This window comes from Vigna radiata, chromosome 5 (genome assembly GCF_000741045.1).
Source record: "Vigna radiata var. radiata cultivar VC1973A chromosome 5, Vradiata_ver6, whole genome shotgun sequence".
NCBI classification, from domain to species: Eukaryota; Viridiplantae; Streptophyta; class Magnoliopsida; order Fabales; family Fabaceae; genus Vigna; species Vigna radiata.
This window is the reverse complement of record NC_028355.1, coordinates 2,180,896-2,203,036: the sequence shown is the minus strand read 5'-3', so window position 1 is coordinate 2,203,036 and position 22,141 is coordinate 2,180,896. Positions and strand designations below refer to the sequence as shown.

Sequence of the window (22,141 nt, the reverse complement as noted above, 5' to 3'; positions counted from 1 at the left end):
AGTTCGTAAAAGAATGAATGAGTTAAACGTGAAAAGATAAAACCAAAAACGTGGGCGCATTTAAGGTAGTGAAAAACGCAGTCGTAAAAAACAAACCTAAACGGAGCCCAAACGTAACCGTTTCGTCGCCGTTTAGTTTACCGACGCAAACAACACGTGGTGGAAAGGAAAATACAAAGCCACATTAATAATATTATTAATAATAATAATAAACAAGTAAATAAATAATTATGGACAAGAATAAAAAAAAAAAAAGAGGGAGACTTTGGGAAAATCACAACAAATGGAACAGCATGACATGGTAGCAGACAGCGGCAAGAAAAGAAAAGAACCGCTTTCGAAAAATCCCACATATTCCTCGTGCTTCAATCTTCCACCTCCTTATTCAAAATTAAAATAATAATAATAATAATAATATTATTTTATTGGAGCTATTGAAATTGGTTATCATTGATTTATATATATAAGATGAAGGTGCGGAGACAAAGATTATCATTACATATTCGGACTCTTCCTTCGTAATACAACGACCCTCACCGTCAAACCACGCGTTCTCTGCTTCTCTTTCTCTCTCTCTATCTTTCTCTCTCTCTCACCGAATACTTGTGTTTCTCTTTCTGAGTAGATTCAATTAACCATGTCCAGCTCGTCGGAGTACTCTGAATTTTCCGGCCAGAAACCGGCCAAGTCGCCGGAGAAGTCGAGCTTCTCTCAAACCTGCAGTCTGTTGAGTCAATACATCAAGGAGAAGGGTAGCTTTGGAGATCTCACCCTCGGTATGACATGCAACGCTGAACCATGTGGTACGCCTCTTTAAACTATGGAAATGTTTTTTTTTTTCTTTTGGGTTTTCTATGTGCAATTTCAGTGAAAGTTTTGGGTGTTGCTTAGTTCTGTAGAAAGGGTAGGAAGGGAAACATTTAGAATTTTGATGGGTACTCAATTGGTTATTGCTTTCATCTTGGTTTGTTTTGAGATAAATATATCTTTAGGAATGGGTCTTTCAATTTTTTTTTTTTTTTTTTTAATTTTTATGAATTGAAACATTTTTTCTTGTGTAGTTTTAGGCTTGAATTTCTCTCTCAATTCTCACGTATCTACCTTTGTTGCTAATTTATTGTTTTGCATGACTTTTGAAATTCCTAGATCTAACTCATGACTGCAAATTTGCCCCACTTATTTGAATGAGAAAAAGTGGAGAAAAGGGTTTGATTTTAATGTTCTCTTTTAGTTTGAAAACAAGATTAATCTGTCAGAGATTTTGCATGTTTTGGAGATTTCCTTTTTTCTTTTCTGATGTGAAATTTTTTACAGGGTCACCTGAAACTTCTTGTCAATCTGCTACAACTATGAACTTGTTTCCTACCAAGGAAAACAACGTAACACCAAAGAACCTGACAGCTATGGATTTGCTCTCTCCGCAAGCTTCCTATCGTCCTTCAGAGGAGATTCCAACCTTGGTTAATTCCAGGTTGGTTGCTTTGCTTCTTTAATTTGTTGCCAAGTCAATTAACAGTAACCTTTTGTTCCAACTTGGTGTTGAAGAAAATTAATGAGCAATGACTGCATACCAATTCATAACTGCTTCCACCCTTTAGATATGCTATTTAAATCTCCAATTTCTTTTATGGCTGTTTCGTCACCAGAAAAATTTCCTTTAAACTAGTATGTGACAATTTTTGTATTAACTCTGTGCAGTGCAATTAAGTCTGTGAACAAGGGTGCTAAAACTGCTCAGATGACAATCTTTTATGGAGGACAAGTTGTTGTGTTTGATGATTTTCCTGCTGACAAAGCAAATGAGATCATGTCCTATGCTAGAGGGAAGCCACAGAGCCAGAACAATTCTGTTTTCACTTACACACAGAGCCAGCCTTCATTTCCTCCTAATTTGATCAGAACTTCTGCTGATTCAAGCGCTCCAATTATTCCCTCTGTGACTCTTACCAACTCCATCCATGAACACTCTCAACCATCATCCAGGCCTGTTGTTTGTGGTAATTTCTTAAGATCATTAATACTTTTGAGATGAATATTTTTATTCAATTTTGTTATATGGATTATTTTGTTTTCTAATCAGGAATTTCCTTTTTGAGCAGATCCACCAATTGCTAGAAAAGCTTCACTCCACCGGTTTCTTTTGAAGAGAAAGGATAGGTATGTACTTTCACCCAAACAAAGAAATCTTTAAACATCTTGTGCATGTTTGGTATAGGAATATTTTAGGGAAACAATAATCTTTCCATTTTTTCAAAAACCATAGAGATAGAAATCATTCATTTTTGTTTTAAATAAGTTGAACCAAACACACAATCCTGCAGTTGTGGGCAAACTTAAAATCAAATAAATTTATTCACAAGCTAGCCCAGATGTGAATTCTTTTCATTTTTCCTTGTTTGAAAAAGAAAAATCTACATTTACCCTTTGTGGATCTGGTTTTTCTTTTTCTTTTGTCTTGATGATATAGATATTATTAGTGGACTTGCAACCCTTTTGCTTTTGTTCAGTCAATAATGTTTCCTTCTGTTGTTTACAGAATTGCTTCCAAAGCTCCATATCAAGTACCAAACGGGCCATCAGCTGAGTCCTTGCCATGGCTTGGGTTGAATGCTACTTCACCTAAAATCTGAGAGCAGCTACAGAATATATAATTTTAAGCATATTTTTGTTGTGAAAATGTTAACTAGTCAGAAGTTTTTTGCCAGAACCTTTCACTGAGTTTCTGGTTATGTTTTTTTTCCTGACTAGGTAGCATTATTACTTTTTCTTTTTTGTAATGTTTTACAATGCTTTATGGGCTTTTTGCTTTGTTTGTCATAGTAATTTCGGCTCTGTTGGGCTATGTCCTAGATCTAACTATTTGTTAGTTGTTGCTGCTCTAATTACAGTGATTCAATATATTCATTGTTATATTAAGATTAATCTTTTTCTAATTTTTCTCACCAGGAAATACTGAATCAATTTATCTTTGAACTTTTGGCCAATCGACTTTGATGTGATTAATTCAAAACGGTTTTGTTTAGATTTACATGATGATTATAAGTTTATTTTTGTCTGGAATTAAATTAAAAATTAGGTCAAATTAAACCAAACATTAAAGACAAACTAAACCAAACATTGAAACGTGTAAAAGCAGGAGCAATAGTATTAAAGATAAAGGGAGTTGTTGAAAATTATAAGGTTTTGAATCGCCACTGTACAATTCAATTATTAAGATGAAATATTAAGGAGTAAAATTGGACTTGGGGAAGTATCGTATCAGATTACATCATCAAGAAGAAAATCATTTCTGCTTTTGCTTAAATAAACTTTTATTTGTAAAATTTGGATTACTTTTTCTTTTATTCTTTAAAGTTGAAAACGGTTTTCTAATCTTTAAATTAAAATAAATGGTTGCTTTATCCGTAGTAACGTTAATTGTATATACTTGATTAAAATGAACAATACGAAGATTTTTTTTTTATCTTTAATAATATTGATTTTGAGTAATCACTACCGGACTAAATAAGTTGATATATTACCACTTTAAATGTAAATTATTTACCATTTGATTATTATGCTAATATTTGTTTATTCAAATGAAAGGTTCAGCAAAATTTTATATATAAATTGATTTTTATAGGTACAATATTGTATTCAAAAATTTTATTACACTAGTGACTTGAAAATCAAAGTATATATTGCAAGCATTTCGTTCGAACAATAATATTAGTTATATAACATTTCACGATATTAGGAGATGAATTAAAAAGTTAAACTATTTTGATTTCAGTAAAAACATTATGAGATGAATTAAAAAGTTAAACCATCTTGACTTCAGTATAAAAACATTTTGACTTCTACTATGATTCAAATTATTAGCTTGTAAAACACCCTGGTATTCCAGCAAGAAACACGACAAATAGTGAAAAGTAACAATTATGAGACATTCAAGGACACCTCACCTCATATACCACTTGTAGAGTTATAAATAAAATAAAAACTAATTGAGGTAAATAGAAAAGGTGGGAGGAATTCATGTTTTAAGAAAATGAATCAATAAAAAAGAATCTAGAGGTCAGATGCCATATGTCCCATGAACAATGTCAAATAAGGGATGACATGAAAAGAAACTTCAAGTTGAAGTTAATTGTAGTTAATACCAATACTACTGATTGAAATCACTAAAATCATGAAAGTGTAAAGTCAACCTAGAATTGTATGACATTATAATGTGTTAACTCATTCCTCCTAACCATCGATAAGATTTATCGTCATCCTTTTATTGATAACATCACGAAAATTGTGTTTTCTACACTTAGAAAGGTCTCTCAAAAGATCAATACGACGGGCAATTGACCTAGATGGGTACATACAACACATAAATGTCAATGTCTCACAAGTCAATCTCTACACCACAATAGAATGTAATGGTTTTTTAAGTGTTCCTCACGTCCTAATAGAATTAAACTTTAAGCTAGCTTACACGACTCTTATTTGTTCCATTGATTTGGTTTGACATACTTGTGAGAAATTTTGGTATGTAGTTTGCAACAAGTCGACAACAATATTTAACGCCCATCGCCCTAATCAATATCTAACAAGAGAAGTGTGAGCTTTTAAGGACATTCTAGGAGATATTGAAAGAAGGAGTGTTGAGTATAAGGAACTTGAATCTCGAAATAACATAATATCACATTATCAAAACTTTCAAATTGGAATCCTTTGCAGACATCCAATACAAGATGCCAACCTCATGATGAATTGCAAACATGAGCTGCCAAGTTCGTACAAATAGAATAATTGATGAGCTTCAGAAACAAAACCTAGTGTTGACTCAAGTGAAACTCCTACAAAGATTCATAAACAAATAATCAAGACATCATGGAGGGATTATCAAACAACTAGAATTTGGAAAATCATGATAGTTGAGAAGAGGTGTGACATGACCAACAGACTAAACACCTCAAGAAGCACAAACATGTGTTACACCACTTTAAGGTGTGATCAATACTATTTTCGAGGTTTTACAAGTGGAAATTCCCTTTCCTCAGTTTGAAAAAGTATTTACGAATGGTAGAGTCAGTTTACGCAATGACAATAACTCTAAAAAGAATAACATACCTTCATTGATGAAGACTTTAGGATCATCAACCCCTTATAAGATGATACCATGGTGATCACTATAGAGAATGAAAACTTTGTGGTCATGAAGAATCTTGTAGATCAAGGAAGTTCAATTGAGATTTTGTACTAGAAGATGTTGAAAAAGTTGAAAATTCTAAAAGGATTCTATACACTCTTATGATGATCAAATTGTAGAGTTTTTCAGTGAAAAAGTGGATACAAAAGGGTATTTATATTTGTACACCATGTTTAAGGAGGAAAATTTAAAGAACTAAACAATTAAAAGTTGATACCTTATCATCAATGGAAACACTTCATTTAAGTCCTTTTTGACAAGCTTGTGTTGCATGATTTCGAGGATATAGTTTTCACCCTTCATTTAGTAATGAAATTTTACTAAATATCTTGGGACATAATCATAGTACATGTTTACTAGATGACTGTCCGAGAATGTTATGATGCTAATTTGATGGTTGCATTGTCCCTTTCAACCCTATCAAATGAGAACAAATGGTATGATGATAGTTATGACCAACTTAGATCATCGATTAATGATATTATTAGAGTAAAACCACATAAAAACACTTTCATTGATAATTGAGTGACCCCAAACAAAATACCAAAACTGAAGCATTTTTAACAAAAAAAAATAAAAAAAAATAAGATTATCTCAAAATTTTTCAAAAAAAACACAAATAATAAAACAAGAATTATGGTTGCTTGGTTAGGAGAGAAGTTACATAAATTTTAAATTTGTATACCTCAAAGTGATTTTATATTTTCTTTATAATTAAGATAAAAATCAACCCTATTTATTACCTATACTTTTCTATTACATGGTTCAATATAATATTCGTAGGATTTGTGGATTATGAGCAATGAGATTGCTCAAAGAGATCAAAACCTTACTTATTGGTACATAATTAACCAAATTGAATGATAAAACTATTCAAAATGTCAGAAAATTTACATATTTATTCATTTACCCATTATTGGAAAAGTTTTTGAAAGATAGAAATGATAGATTATCAATCAAATACAATAATTATTTTTAAGATGATGTACATTTTATTGAAATAATATTTTAAGAAAGTATTTTAATAAATAAGATTATTCAAAGTAAATATTGTGGTTGTGAAGGCTTATATATATGAAAACTTGTGAATATGCAAATATAATAATATTAAATAAACTGATTCCAACCTGGACAAAATATTTCATTTTTTCTTTTTTAAATTCTTGAAATCTCTTCTACCCTTTATTGATAAATTAACAATGTTCAACATACCTTAGATAAGTATGTTTTGGTAGCATGTTATAAGAAGTTTAATTTTCTTTTATTATACGTTTGTTGAAAGAAGCAAAACTCAATTTGATGTCTTTGTGCAAGTGCACTTTCATTTTGTTATTGATAATAAATTTGAACATTAGGACAATTTAATTTTCCTAATTACAGTGGGGCCATTGATGTCAAAACCTATTTTCTTATCTTTTACTTTAGTTGTTTTTCCTCCCAGTGTTTTTTTGTGTTCTTACAAAGTTCATGCCAGAGGACCATGTCAAATAATAGATGGGCCTATTAAGTAGTCAGCTCAATCCACACGTCTTGGGCTAGGTGTTACCTCGCCTCAAATCTAAGCCCAACTACAAATATATGTATCTTTAGGCAGGGGCTTTCTTCATGTACCTAAATATTTCTTCCTGCACTGTTAAATTTTACTGTGATGTTAAATATGTCCTTCCGAATATATAAAATATTAAATTAATTAGATAAACAGTAATTACCACTTATCAAATGTATTTATTGTGTATATTATATTTATTGATCCTAGCACCCCCAAATCAACTCCAATAATGTTTTCTCTCTCCTTCAACTTCATCTTTTTTATTTTTTCAAGGACATTTTCGTGTGTTTCTTCATTTATTTTTATTCATTTTTGTTTTAAACTTCTTTATTTTTGTTCATATGTGTTTATTTTTTGTTTTTTAAAAAAAATATTTTTCCTTTTTTTAATGTTTTTGTTTTGTTTTTTTAAATTTCTTGTGCTTGTTTTGTTTAATAAATTTGTTGATCTCCACTTATTTTTATTGAAAAAAAAATTAGGTATTTTATGTTGATGTCATGTTTTAAGTGATTAGAATCTTCGTATATAAAATGAAAGATTATCCTTTAAATTTTATGAAATCACAAGTAAATTCCAGTTTCATGTTAGATTTTTCTTCTTTTATAAATAAAATGTGTGAGGAATATCACACAAATAACTTTATAACTGATTAGAGTTTTCTCATACAAGATGAATTAATTCAGTGGGCTTGAGAGACTGCTTTTGACCTTGGTTTTATTATTGTTATTATAAGATCTGATAAAGCTAATGATCAACTTAAGAGAAAGACATATATATTGTTAGGATGTGAAAAGGGTGAGAAGTATAAGAAATATAAATATGATATTCAACCTAGTTTATCCAACACAAGAAAATGCGATTGTTCTTTTAAATTGAGAGGCAAACCAATTTCTAATGGAGAAAAGTGTGTATTGAAGGTAATATATGGATATAATTACCATGATTTGTCACAAACTTTAATTGGTCATCCTTTCATTAGGAGGTTTAAATCCATTAAACAATTGTTACTTGCTGATATGACTAAGAGTTAAGTGAAGCTTGCAAATATTTTTTTGACTCTTAAAGAAAATAATGAGTGTAATGTGACAATAATCAAACAAGTATATAATGCTAGATACAATTACAAATGATCATTGAGAGCTTCAAGAAATAAATTATAGTAGTTGATGATGATGTTAGAATGTGATAAATACATTCACTAAAGTAGATGTAGACAAAATTTATGTGATAAGTGACCTCTTTTAGAAACATCCTGATGCACTAAAATTATTGAATGCATTTAATATTATTTTCTTGATGAATAACACCTACAAAACCAACAAATATTGGTTGTTATTACTTGAGATAGTTGGGATCACATCAATAAGGTTGACTTTCTTAGTTGTATTTGTATTATTATTGAGTGAACGACAAACTAATTTCACTTGGACTTTGGAAAGGCTAAGAAGATTATATATGACATGTGAGGGTGGTGCATAAGTTATTATTAGTGAAAAAGACCTAACTTTGATAAATGTCATTGACACTGTATTTCCTGAATTTTATCATCTCCTATGTCGTTTCTGCATTCAGAAAATGTGAATGCAAAATATTAGTCAATTTTGTTGAAGCATGGAAAGTTTTCTTGTAGGCATGAGAAAATCTCATGGATTGTGAACATGAGTCAATATTTAGTGATTATGTTGATTGCCTTCATCATGTTTGTAATTCATGGCCTTTATTCTTTGAACATGATGACTCTTGGATCATTTCGTATAGGAAATACTTTGTAAAAGCGTAAATAAACCGATTAATGTATTTAAGAAACACAACATCAAACAGGTATGTTTGTATGTTATTTTATTTAGTTGTTTTTGTTAGATATTTGTATTTATGTCATTTATATTAAAGTTGAGTCTGCTCATTAGAGCATGAAGAAAATATTGAGAAGTAGTATGAAAGATATATTTTCGTATTGGAATACAATTCATAACATCATCATCTTACAATATAATGAAATAAAGACATCATTTGGAAAAAAATATTGTCACTATTTAAAGTCTTATTAAAAAATAAAGACATCATTTGTTGTTTTTGAGAAAGAAGTAAAAGTTGTTGTTGAGGTGTTGCAGTCGTTATTTCATGGAGCTTTGGGTGTTGGTCGACTTTCTCAGGTGCCAAATTTAATTCTGGTGCAAATTTCAATTTGATTGAGTCAAATTGTTGTGTTCAGTAGTGACTTCATATCACGATTCAAGTGTGAAGACTATGAAGATTTATCATATTTCTAGATGATTAACGTTATAAAGCTGAAGAGTGATATCGTATAACTTTTCCTTGTATCTTTTTGTTTGCTCCCAATAGAAGCAGACTAAGCATACAACGAATATGTTCAAAGCATAAGTCATCCCAATATAACATGGTTTGAAAAAAGAGACCAAATATCAGTTAGGTTATTTAAAATTATTTAAAATTTCTAAAAGTGATTAGGGACTACTTCATTAATGTTGAATTAAGTTCTCGCATAATGCAAAAGTTTTTTATGTAGGCATGGATAAACAGATTGCATAAGAAACATAACATTAAACATATATGTTCACATGTTATTTTATTTAGTTGTTAACATTGATTTGCGTGTGACGAGGATCGTGGGTTCGAAGTTGATGCTCCTTGATGAAGATGATGATAAATAAGTCAAATTATTCAAGTTTTATTCTTTGAACATCAAATAGATAACATAATATTTGAGACCTTATAAATAATAGTCGATCCCAAAGTGAAAAAAATGAAACCTCTATAGCAGAAGTATTAGTTCAGGATTTAACCCAGAAGCTTAAGAGCCTTCAGTTCCAATACTATAGATAATAGAAGCATGAGCCATTAATTGCATCCCTAATTCAATCAACGGTTAATTAATATGAACTATAATTTATGATTTCATTCATTAAATTACCATGAACTACGATTTATGATTTCAGGGGCATCAACTTAGATAAATGAAGAGAACTTAGAGAAGAAAAAACGGAAAGTGGCTAATTTGGAAATAATTGTTCAAAATGTTCGTGGACCTCGAGCTGGTGTCTAAGTTATTACTGTCGGAATATTCTATTGGATTTAATTTATTTTTCGTTTATATATGAATATTTATGTTGATATATTTATATTATGTTTTTATATTTATATTTCATTTTTATATTGTTTTAAACAGTAATATATATCAATGGTACTCTCTCTTTATTATGAAATAAGATACACAATTTTCATCATTTCTTTTCTCATAATATGATATCAGAAGAAAATTAATTATTGATCGTGTTCTTTCGCAACAAATTCTCTTATTACCAAGATCTTCATCTTTTACCTCTCATCCTTGACTTTCAATTTCAATGAAAAACAATTAGGTGTTTTAATCACTTGTAGTCCTGGATTGATTTTTGAAGAATCTGTTGGAGTTTTTGAGTGACATCTTACTACTTGCCTCGTATCTTAGTGCTCCATCATAGATCTCATGTCTCTCCTTTGCCTCTTCTGTTGCAACTTTCAGGGTGTGATACATCAAAAGAAACAAAACTCCTAGGATAAATAATTACGATTTTAACGTAAGGATTATAGTAGATGCTGATACTAAAGTTTACCTCAGTGGAGTGTCTGCAGTCTATATATATAAACACCTTATTTTAAAAATGTGAATGTCAGTGGCTATTAAATGTGAGGCGCTACTAAATTATGTGAAAGTGAGATATTTACATGTAATCTCCAAAGTTTTTCTGTATTTCTGTATGAGAAAAATAACTCATTTCACGGTGAATTTATTAGTTAGCATTTGTTAATATTGTAGTTGAATCAAGTTTAATTTTTCATGTGTTTTGTTTTTTAATCCTTTATTATTTATATGCTTTTATTCTATTGTTATTTTTCATGTTGACTTGTGAAGATGGAAATATATAATGAAGATGATTTATTACGAATTTTTATGACAAAAATGTTATCTTATATCAATATTTACAATGATTTTAATTTATTCACTACAAGGCTTTGTTAATAACACCCTGTTTGTTTCTAAGCACACGTATCTACTTTTAGTCTAATTTTTATGGTCCAAAACATCTACGATTGGAACAGGCTTTTGTCGTTTAACATGCAACAAAGGGAAGTGTATAAAGTAAAAATGTGGGGTGTATTTTGTACTCATGTTGGAATTTGTGGCCTTTGAGAAGTTGTTTTTCAATATCCAATCTCATTCACTGTTCGAGTCCAAATTCCAAATGTAGTTTAGGTTTATTGCTATTTTCTGAAAGGTTTAATCATTCACTTGGTCCCTATTTTTGCGTGGAATATCAATTTAGTCCATTTCTTTCTAAAAAACTCAATTAGATTCCAAATTTATCAAAATTGAACCAATTGTGTCCTTTCCGTTAATTTGTATGTAACGACGTTAGTGATCATATTACGTGGTACTTTGTAGTCAGTGTGACTGAATGAGGTTTGACGTACGTGGATAATTGAATTTTTAATAAATTATAAAGCAAAATTAAATAAAACGAAAATAAAAGTTATAAACACAAAATCGTAGGAATCATATTTTATGGAAATAGGGATTATGCAACAAAACCTTAACAGTGCAGTGTCTGAGACACCACAAGAAACCCATGAACAATAATTCANAATCTTCAACCAAACCAAATAACAAGAGCAATTCACCCAAACCAAAACCTCCTTTCAAGCCAACAAAGGACGACACCAAGCCCGTGCTTCAAGACCCTGTAATCTTTCTTTCATTATTTCTTCATTCTTAACCTTTCTTCTTCTATTTCAGATACTCAGATCCGACCCAATTGAGACGGAAGAAGCTGTGTTGCGATTGGGGTAACAATTTGGGGTATCATATTTCAAAAATTGGGATTGGGATTATTCTAAGTTCCTCTAGGGTTCATCCATTTCAGAAATTGGGTATCAATTTGGGGGTTTAGGTTTTAATCCAACTTGGGCTTGAAGATGCATCTCTATTCGTCTTCGTCATGCAGTGGGTGGCGGAAGCAAAGCAGTAATGTGGTCTCTGGTGGTAGTCGAGGAAGATGTAGCAATGGTGGTCCTTTTTGCTCCTCACGGCGGTGTAGGATAATAAGTTTGTGGTTGTTCACACTCTATCTTTTCCTTCCATGCCACAATAGGTAATGATGATGATCTGAGGAACCGTGTTTGTCTCGTGTCTCATCCATGAAGAGAAGGAGAAGACGAACGAAGACGAAGAAGAGATTCAAAATCTGAAGAGAACCAAGATTTTTCGTGATGGGTGTGTCCAAGGAAAATCTGAAAGGTCTCATACTGGCTTTGGTGTCAAGTGGGTTCATTGGGGCAAGTTTCATCGTTAAGAAGCAAGGTCTCATAAGAGCTGCAGCAGCTTCTGGAGCCAGGGCTGGTCAGGGAATTTCTTATTTTTCTTTAACAATTAGAATTTCTATTTGGTTATCCATGATTTTGTTTTGTTGAAACTCATAACAATTCTAATCCCTAATTAGATAAAATATGATTTCTAAATCGATTATGTGTTTCTAACTTTCCTTTTCGTTTTATTTAATTTTGTTTTATAATTCATTAAAAAATTCAATTATCCACGTGTCTTAATCTGTTAAACCTCATTCAGCCACGTAATATGATCACTAATACCGTTACATACAAATTAACGGAAAGGACATAATTGGTCCAATTTTGATAAATTTGGGATCCAATTGAGATTTTTAGAAAGAAAGAGACTAAATTGATATTTCACGCGAAAATAGGAACCAAGGGAATGATTAAACCTTTCTGAAATGACCTTTACTAAAATAATCCTACAGATTCTATAAATACATTTTTTAATAAAATATTTGGCTTGATTACATATTGAGAAAATAAGAATATTTTATTAAAAGTTAGAACATTAGTTCTTTAAAACTTTTTGTACAATTAAAACTACAAGTATTTTGTAATTGAAGTTTTTTAACAATAAAAAAGATAAATCTTTTAACTACATCCAATTTTATTACTGTCCTAATATTTTTCTTAAAATATTTTTTCGTAAAACCAAAAGTACAAATTTTTGCTACGTATATAAAGGATCATAAGAAGATTATGGAATTTGTAAAATTTAGTACAATTAATTGATGCTTAATATTTGTGACCTCCACAATTTCACGTTATCGTGAACAAAATTAGAAGTATCTTGTTATTTAAATATAAGAAATATTATTATTTTTATTAGGGATGGAAAAAATAGTTTGGACGAGTTTTATTATTTTAATTTTATTTTTAAACTAAAAATTTATTTTTATATCCGTTCTTTTACTCATGAAGTATAATTAGAACAGCATTATACACAATAAAACTAAAGTAACAAATAAAAATATTAAAAATTAAATAAAAATAATTAAATGTGTGTCACATAAATGATTTAATATATTATTTAATGAAATAGTACAATGAAAAAATGTATAGACAAATGAATTTATCAATAGATTTTAAAAAATATCGTCATCATGCTACTGTTACACCTCCGACATCTTTGCCTCCTCCTTCTCTTTTTCTTTCTCATCTTCTTGTTCTTTTTTTCTCTTTTAATTCTTACTCATCCTCTTAAATTCTAAGACACCGAACACGATATTTGGATGAAAAATTTGTTATTTCTTCAATTCTATTTATAATTTTGGCTTAATAGTTAATTTTGTCCTCAGTTTCGTTAATAAATCTTAATTTAGTCTCTCGTTTTAAAAGTGTTTGAAATGAGTCCTCATTTTCAAAATTTTGAATCAAATTAGTCTCTTTTTTAAACAGAATCAAATGGTCTTAAGGGTTTAATTTTAGCATAAGAGATATTATTTTATAACCAAGCCCTTAAAGTTGTTTCTGTTTGACAGAATGGACTAATTTGATTCACAATTTTGAAAATAAAACTCATTTCAATCACTTTTAAAACGAGGGACTAAATTGAGATTTGTCAACGAAACTGAGGACAAAATTAGCTATTAAATCTATAATTTTTTTTTATAATAAGTTATATAGTTATCAATAGATATTATAAACAGAACTTTTCATAAAAATTGGAATTTGTATTATTAATAAATTTTACCAACAAAAATAGATCATTAATAAATTTGGTCAGTAATTAAAATACTTTATATACATACTTGTATTTATTATATAGAGGTACTAAATATGATAACCCATTAAGTAAAGACATCAAATGTTATAAGAAGCCAAATAAGTTTGAGCATTAGACTTAATTAATACATGTTAGTTTTAAATAAGATATACTTACCACAAATTTGAATTTTATAAAAAACAATAATTAAAATTATTGTTGACAATATTTTAGTTAATATTATTAAAAAACTATCTTCATTTAAATAAAATAAAGACATAGGATAAATAGAAGGAAAGAGATGCAGAGAAGGGAGCAGAATGATGTTTAATTTTAGGAGAGAGATGGCAGCAGACATGCAATGTGATAGTGGGGCATATGCCTATCAATCATAAAAGGGGTTCCTACCATAAAGTAGCACCCCTGGGACCCTTAATATTCCTTCCTCCTTTATCAAAAGCTTTTTTATTAGATGCAATTTTACATCTTATTTTTAATTTTAATTCAGCTTTTTATTCACTCAATCTCAATTCTTTTACTGTTCAATATATAAATATAAATTTTATTTTATAGTTTTATTTGATATTGAATAACCATTGAAAAGATCAATTTAAAATATTATATATATATATATATATAAACCTAAAAAAATTTATAAATTTAAATTAAACTTAAAATTTATTTTTTAAGATCAATATTAAATAGTTGTATATGAATAAAACTTAAATAAGTAAATAACACTATGATAATACAACATAAAATACTGTATTTAATTTATTTTTTTTTAATTTTGAAGTGGGAATGAAGTAGGGTAGGGCTACATGGAGAGATTGGATTCCCTAGTGATGACATTCACTCCACCTGGTGCTGAAATTCAAAGTGGTCCACCCTATGGTCCCTACTCCTACACCACCCAATTACACATTTATGACACACCTTCATCTTCTCTTCATCCATAACTTTCAAAATACCTATTACCATTTTTATCCTCACCTCTTTACATCCTCACATATTACTCCATTGTTAATTTTAAAAGAAAAAAAAAAAACATTTTCTTAATACATTAATTTTATCAACTTTCTGATACCTTTTCATAATGTAAGTTTGTTAAATGTTACTAACTTTTTTATATTTTAAAAATGTATTTTGTTTGTAAATGAAAATGGAATGAGAAATAATTGTTAATTAAGATATTGATTCAAGAGTTAAAAATATTTGACTAAATGTGATGTCACTGTATTCTTTAGCTGCAGACAGAGTATATAGGGTTTTCTCTGACTTTACTGGTATAGTTCAGCCCACTGAATGAAATTGTTTCTTTTTCCTTCATTTTGAAACGTGCTATAATAAAAGGAAAATTCTCATCATAGGAGCGTGTTGGAACCATTGCTTTTAACCTTATATAAGTATGTGTTTGATAGGAGGAAAATATATATTTTTAATTATATAATCATGTATGTATAAATAGTAGAAGTCCATATTATGATTATTATTATTAGGTCACCAATATTGATAGATGGTGTTTCTGTGAGAACATATTCTCTTATTGCATGCATTCGACAGTGTTTGAACTCCATACATGTGTCTCCATGCTGAGTAAATGAGATTCTAAATGTTAGGTGAAAATTTGGCATAATAAAATTTGAAAAAAAACAATATAATAATAATAGTAATTTAAACTAAGAAATAGGATACTAAATTGTAAAAATAAGTAAAAATAAATTTGATTAATATTTATTATATAAATATTAGTTCATTTAAAGGAAGAATGTAGCTAATTAATAAAACATATACGTCTTTTAAGAAAATAAATAAAAGTATAAAAAATTATTCATTTTTATAAAATATAAAAACATAACTGCATGGTAATATATTTTTTCTATAAAGTATAATTAAATTTGTGCAATAAAAATTAAATAATTATATTCCTTTACATATTTATAACTAACAATTTTATGAAGATTCTAATATATATATATATATATATATATATATGCTTAGATAAATATTATATTATATTATATTCTTTTAAATTTTATTAGTTTAATTATGTTTTAAGTTTTTCATAAGTATTTTCAATTGAATTTCTATAAAAAAATTGTCTATTGGATAATTATATTTTATATATTTTTTAATTAAATATATATCAATTATTTTTTCATTAATAAAATGATATGAATTTTATATATCTTAACTATACACACGTTAAGAAATAGGTGAGATTTTGAAGTTGATATAAAACAATACATTATACATTAATTACAATATTGTTTTACATTAAATACAATAAATAACAACTTTCAACATATAAAAACGAAAAAGAAAGATAAATAAAACAAAAAATGATTGACACATTAGCTAATTAAATAGTAAAATATTAATTGAGAAATGTAAAAAATAATGTTTTGAAAATTCAATAGATAAGAAAAATTTAAGAAAAACTCAATTAAAAATACATAAATTTAAAATATATTCAAATTTAATTAAGTCAATTTTATTTTGTATATTTTTACTAATTCTAACAAATAGTTTTATATTGCACATTACTATATGCTTCCATCCCATCCTATTCCATATCCTTCTTATTAATGTCAAAAAAGTTTGAGCAGAAATTCAAAATTCCTGCATTATTAAAAATAATTACTTGTTCCATACTAAAATATGAGAAGTAGAAAATTCAGTCGTGCTCATTAAATATTTTAATAAATTTTACTGAATTTTCTGAGTAGCTTTTTGAAAAGTATACTTTAACCCCTAAATTGTCCTTTACAGTTTATGATAAAAGACTCCAATATGTTACGAAGAAAACAAAAGAATTGCACATGAAAATTCTGAATTTTGAAATGATGTGATTGATCAAGGAGAATCAAATACAATATTTAAAATATAGTAATATCACACCCTCGTCGAATGAAAAGAAAGTATTATTGAAAAGATTTAGATTCCTTACTGTTAAGAAAAGCAGGATGGCATGGATTGGTTAACTAGAACTATGTGCTGAAAATAAAATGATTAATATATTATGCTGTTAAATTCAACATATAATTACAATTTAATACTGAATTACTTGGATTTGCATTCAATATTTTCCTTGATGAAGTTATAGATGCCTAATACAGATAATTCATTTCTCAATGAAAAACAAAACATATTCCATACACCTTACTTTATAATTTACAATAGTTATGCAATTTTATTAAATAAAAATCATTTAACTGTTTTTAATATGAACGTTATTCATTTTCTTAACTTTTATTTAAAAATATATTTATGTAGTATTATTATATTTTTTGTTATTATAACTAATTTTCTTCTTTATGTTAATAAAACTAAGAACCATTAAACATAGAATTTAGAAAATAACGATAAAATAGACAAATTTTCCTAAAAAAACCATGAATTATTTATGTTCACGATAGACAGATAGAAAAAAATTTCACAGTAGTAAAAAACTTGCATTAACTATTTTAGTTATATTAAATTCTGAAGAGGAAAAGAGAGAGGTAGGAGAAGAAAGAAAAAGAAACTCTGATCAGATTAACACTAGAATGACTCAATCATTTCTGCACTGTGTTGAAAGCACCACTTTCAAAACCGAATTAAACAAGTGGAGCCCACGGATTTAATTATGAACAGCCACTTCCTAAAGCTGATTGAACAAAGTGATAAAAAAATTATTATGTCTCTTGAAAGACTTTACACAAAACAAGACAGAGAGCATAGCAGAAAGGAACACCAAAAATATGTACAGTGACACGAAACTCCACAACAGTAATAAAACCTGAATCAACTACTTCAGGTTCAAGAAACAGAACAAGTTATATCTGTGCAATTGAGATCCCAAATTTATGATTCTCAGTAAGATACAACAAAAAAACAACAAAAGAAAGCTCTTATTAGTATTCACTACATCAAAATCCCTACCATTTTCCAGATCAAAACTTTTCCTATGGTTTCATTCACATATGGCAGTAGTATATATATATATATATAGTCTTATATCATGTGAATTCAAATCATCAGTCTCTAGCTTTCTGTCTACCACCTTCAAACACCAGAGACAGATACTGAAAGTTAAAGGGCCACAATCCCAGTTGAAAACATTTGTTCTCTTGTGTGTGATGATGAACTAGACAATTCCACAGATCTTGAAGCTTCTGATCTGCACCTCTCTTTGCGTTCATCCATGGATATTTGCCTTGAACGGCACTCGGTGCTGCAAAAAGCCTTCTCCCCTCTGCACACACCAAATCAAACTAAAACGTTAGTCCTGATGTAATGATTGAATATAAATAACATGACCAAATTTTGAGCAAGAACCTTGAATTTCCCAGTACCTGTACATGTATATGTCTTGGCCATGGAGATTCTTCCTGCACAAGTGACATGTGCTGAGAAAATCTGATGTTGCATATGACGGTTCGTCATCATCTTGAATTAAATTATGCGTTTGAGGGAATCTTCTAACACCACCGACGTTGTTGGTGTTGTTGTTAATGTTATAGTAGCCATGTGTTAGGATTCCACCTTCACCGCCATCGTAATAAACCTTAGTGATCGTCTTGTTGGAAATATGGTATGTGACATATGTGTAGTCCTCGGAGCTTCCGACGGGAATTTCGGTCACACCCTTTTGAAACGCGCTTTGTTTAACCGATTTGTTCAAACTTGATGTGCAAACGGCGTGTTTGGGCAGAATTTCGTGCCCTGGTTCCTCGGATTTATCTAGAGCCACCACAATTCCCAGACCAACACCACCAAGGTCGTAACTTTTTAGACCTTTAGGTGATTGTTGCATCTTTAAGTTCATATGTTCAAATGGGCTTCTCGGGCTTCCGATGGCGTCGAAAAGAGCGGCAGCGCGGCCACCGGACACCAAAAGTTCGGAGATTTTTCCGATCAGTGGTTGTGGCCTTTTGCCCAACATGACGGTAATTTGTGGTGGCTAGATAATAATTGTGGAGAATAATGAGGATGGAGGAGGTGGGTGTTTTGTGCTGTTGCAAATATTAGTATTGTGAAGTGTGGGATGAGGATGTCTTTTATAAGGGCAACATGGAAAACATCATAGATGTTGTAACATAATTGATGGAGTGGTTGGATTAAGCCCGTGGTTTTGTTTGGAAGTATGTGGGTGATGATTGCTAGAGATATGTCCAACAATTTATTTTTAATTAATTTATGGAGTTATTAAATTAGGGTTTTTTTACTAATACCATTGAACCTTTAAAGAGATGCTTGTGTTATGATTTTTTTAAACATCAATATTATTTAAGGGTCACTTATGTGGGTCAGCTTCCAAAAAAATGTCATTTTCAATGATTAAGACGTAACATAAAGAATTATAGTAGTATTAGTTTAATTTAGCTTGGTGAGTGCGTAATTAGGTGGTTTGATTATAAATAATACGGCAGGGATGGAGTAGTTTAATTGTTAATTTTGCACACCAAGGTTGATCTTTGATTTTCGATTTCACCAATTCCTTTAGTAAGTACTTTGGTAAAAAGAAAAAAAAAAACAAAACAAAAATTGGATGCATGTATGTGATTTTGGAATGGGATAGTTTCTAAGTCAGATAAATATAGCAAAGTATTTTAATAGTGTTTTTTTTTTTTTGTTTACATTGGAAACATTAACACCTTGAGCATGTTGTTTTGACCTATTTTAAATACATTATTTAATTTTAACTAGATAGTAATTAAATTAGTTTATAATAAAGAAAGTTAAGAATAATTAAATTATAGTTATTTTTATTTTTATTTTTATGTAAGTTATTTAGTATGATTAGTTCAATCTAAATAACTTATGTAGATAGATAATTAATAAACAAAAAAACGATAGATAATTCACTCTAATAATTTAGCACTAAATTAAGAGGAATTATGGATAAATTTTATTTAAAATTTCCCCTAAATAAAAATTTTCACAAAAAAAGGCCCTAAAAGAAAAACATGTGTATCTTTCATAAAGAAAAAGAAAATTATATTTCAATCAGGTTACCAATATTATTGACTACAAATCCATCTATATATTTGCATTATCAGTCTATTATACTAAGAAAACCAGTTGAATACTAATAATGGTAATTAAGGACATAAATTGAACCAAGTAGTTGATTAAAAAAGATACGTTATTTGATTTTTTTTTTTAAAAAACACGCTTTGTTTTGAGTTTTTATTGAAGCTTTGTTTTGTTCTCCCGAAGAGGAATCTTAACCGTTGGATACAGTGGGACGTGTCCCCGGCTTTTAAGTAAATATGCAGAGCATGGATTGAATCCAGAATTGGAATGGGTTCTAGTTGTCTGTAGTTGATGTAGTCTTAAACTTTCATAAAATTAATTATTTAGATTTATACAACTGTCTGAGAACTTCAATAAAAATAGTTTAATTAGGATTAGATTTAAATGGAGAGAAATTAAGATATTTAATAAATGTTTTGATATATTTATCTAATGGATTTTTCATATCTTATCGTTTCTTCATCTTTCTATTTGGGTTAATGGATTGATTTTAGAAATTAATCATAATATGTTCAGGTTATCATGACGTAAATTTTTGGGGTTAAATATATTTTTAGTCCTTGAAGTTTTACTGATTTTTGGTTTTAGTCAATGCATCAAACATTAATGGCATTTCATCCTCTTAGTATGGAAACATGTATTTTTAGTCCCTAAAAATAAACAGCGTCAATTTTTTTGTGATGTGGCTAACGGCCATGCCACGTCTTTACTGTGCACTTCATGCCACGTCTTCACTGTGCCCTTAGGGGTCTCCCAATTTCCAAACCATCTCAACATTTTCCTCTGCCTCGAGACAAACAGAGACCCAAGGTCTCTTTCTCCTCAAACTATCCTAGGGTTGAGGTTTGCCTCCTTGGAACGTCGCCTGCCACCGTTCCCCTCCGACACCCACCGCGCCATCCGACCGGCCTCGCGACGGACTCTCTGCCAGTCTCGGTGTCGCCGGCGACACCACGCATCCCTGTTGGTGTGACGGCCTTCGCCCTTGACCTAAAGCGCTGCAGGCAACGCAGGTCGCCACTACGGTCTTGCCAGCTGCCATGTCACAATCCCAAGGCGTCGCGAGCATCGCCGCTCTCCGCCGGGATTATCACCGGCCATAGCTCCAGGCCCTTCTTTCCTTCACGTCTCGCCTTCGCCGTTTCAACAAGGGAATCACCGACGCCACAAGCCACGACCATTGTCAATGCCGGTCATCGCGTCAACCTCCTTCACCGCCCCAACTGAATCCAACTCTACCCCTAAAACCCCATCGTCACAGCCACCCCTGAAAACGCTGCTTTCAATGTTTAATTATCAGATAACATAACCACAGAGAGGCTTGCCAAGACCATGTTTGGGATTCTATGTGATAGTTTCTCTGTTTTCTGTTGTTTCCCTTTGTAGGTTTGAGTGAAAAGCAACAATGGTGTGATGAAGGAGAAGATGGTGCTGCTACGTAAGGGCACGATTGTATTCTTTGAATGCCTGGGTTTCTATTATGATGGTGGGGCTTTTGGAAAACGAGTGAGTATTGTGCGTGTGTTTGGTATTGTGCGTGTTGATGATGCGATGGAAAGGGTTGAATATGGTGGTGAGAGAGGAGGTGGGTTAGATGAAAAGTGGTAGCACGGTGAGGCTGAGGATGATGACACCGACGATGAGATATTGGGGTTGAGGGAAGATTCGTGCTTAGGCAGGTGATGGTGGTGAGTCCCTATTCTATGGCTGTAGTCTCCTCTTTCCCCTGTTTACCCTTTCTTTCCTTTTCCCAGATTGTATTTTTTTGTTGGAAATGTTATTGTCAGCGCGAGAGAAAATACTAGTGAGGGGGAGCAATGGAAGTGAATTCCTGTTTTTTCTGGTGAAGGCCAATCCTCCCTCCCGGTTCTCCCTCGGGCGTGCTAATGAGATCATTTCCTTCACTTCTCAGCTGGGGCGTATCCCTTAGGATTTTTTTGTTCTTCAGAGGTTTCAAATGTTAAAAAAATCTCAACATGGCATGAAGTGCACAGTAAAGACGTGGCAGGGCCGTTAGCCACATCACAAAAAAATTGACGCCGTTTATTTTTAGGGACTAAAAATACATGTTTCCATACTAAAAGGATGAAATGTCATAAATGTTTGATGCAGGGACTAAAACCAAAATCAGTGAAACTTCAGGAACTAAAATCATATTTAACCCTAAATTTTTGCTACGTCATAAAATGTGTAAACCTATTATAACGTACAAAACTATGTACGTCATAACTCGTTTTTGTACATCATAAAATATGATTTTTGTATTAGTGTTAATATTAAAAAGAATAGTATG

The 22,141-nt window shown here is 30.5% G+C and overlaps 2 protein-coding genes across 2 annotated transcripts; one reads left to right on the top strand and one right to left on the bottom strand.

Annotated features, from left to right (window-relative positions):
* Positions 1-481: 481 nt before the first annotated feature.
* Positions 482-2,933, top strand: LOC106759829 (protein TIFY 10B). Its single transcript, XM_014643175.2, has 5 exons — positions 482-803; positions 1,315-1,471; positions 1,699-1,997; positions 2,100-2,157; positions 2,537-2,933. The coding sequence occupies exons 1-5, from the start codon at positions 638-640 to the stop codon at positions 2,628-2,630; spliced, it is 774 nt and encodes a 257-aa protein (XP_014498661.1). The 5' UTR covers positions 482-637; the 3' UTR covers positions 2,631-2,933.
* A 14,454-nt stretch (positions 2,934-17,387) lies between these two features.
* Positions 17,388-18,856, bottom strand: LOC106760814. Its single transcript, XM_014644244.2, has 2 exons — positions 18,165-18,856; positions 17,388-18,064 (listed from the first exon to the last, which is right to left on the bottom strand). Exons 1-2 carry the CDS (start codon positions 18,752-18,754, stop codon positions 17,902-17,904), a joined length of 753 nt encoding a protein of 250 aa, XP_014499730.1. The 5' UTR covers positions 18,755-18,856; the 3' UTR covers positions 17,388-17,901.
* Positions 18,857-22,141: the final 3,285 nt, after the last annotated feature.

Coding starts and splice junctions, on each gene's coding strand:
- LOC106759829 (XM_014643175.2), top strand. CDS start 638: ATGTCCAGCTCGTCGGAGTACTCTGAATTTTCCGGCCAGAAACCGGCC. Junction 804..1,314: donor ATGCAACGCTGAACCATGTG/GTACGCCTCTTT, acceptor AATTTTTTACAG/GGTCACCTGAAACTTCTTGT. Junction 2,158..2,536: donor CTTTTGAAGAGAAAGGATAG/GTATGTACTTTC, acceptor TGTTGTTTACAG/AATTGCTTCCAAAGCTCCAT.
- LOC106760814 (XM_014644244.2), bottom strand. CDS start 18,754: ATGTTGGGCAAAAGGCCACAACCACTGATCGGAAAAATCTCCGAACTT. Junction 18,065..18,164: donor CAAGACATATACATGTACAG/GTACTGGGAAAT, acceptor TGGTGTGTGCAG/AGGGGAGAAGGCTTTTTGCA.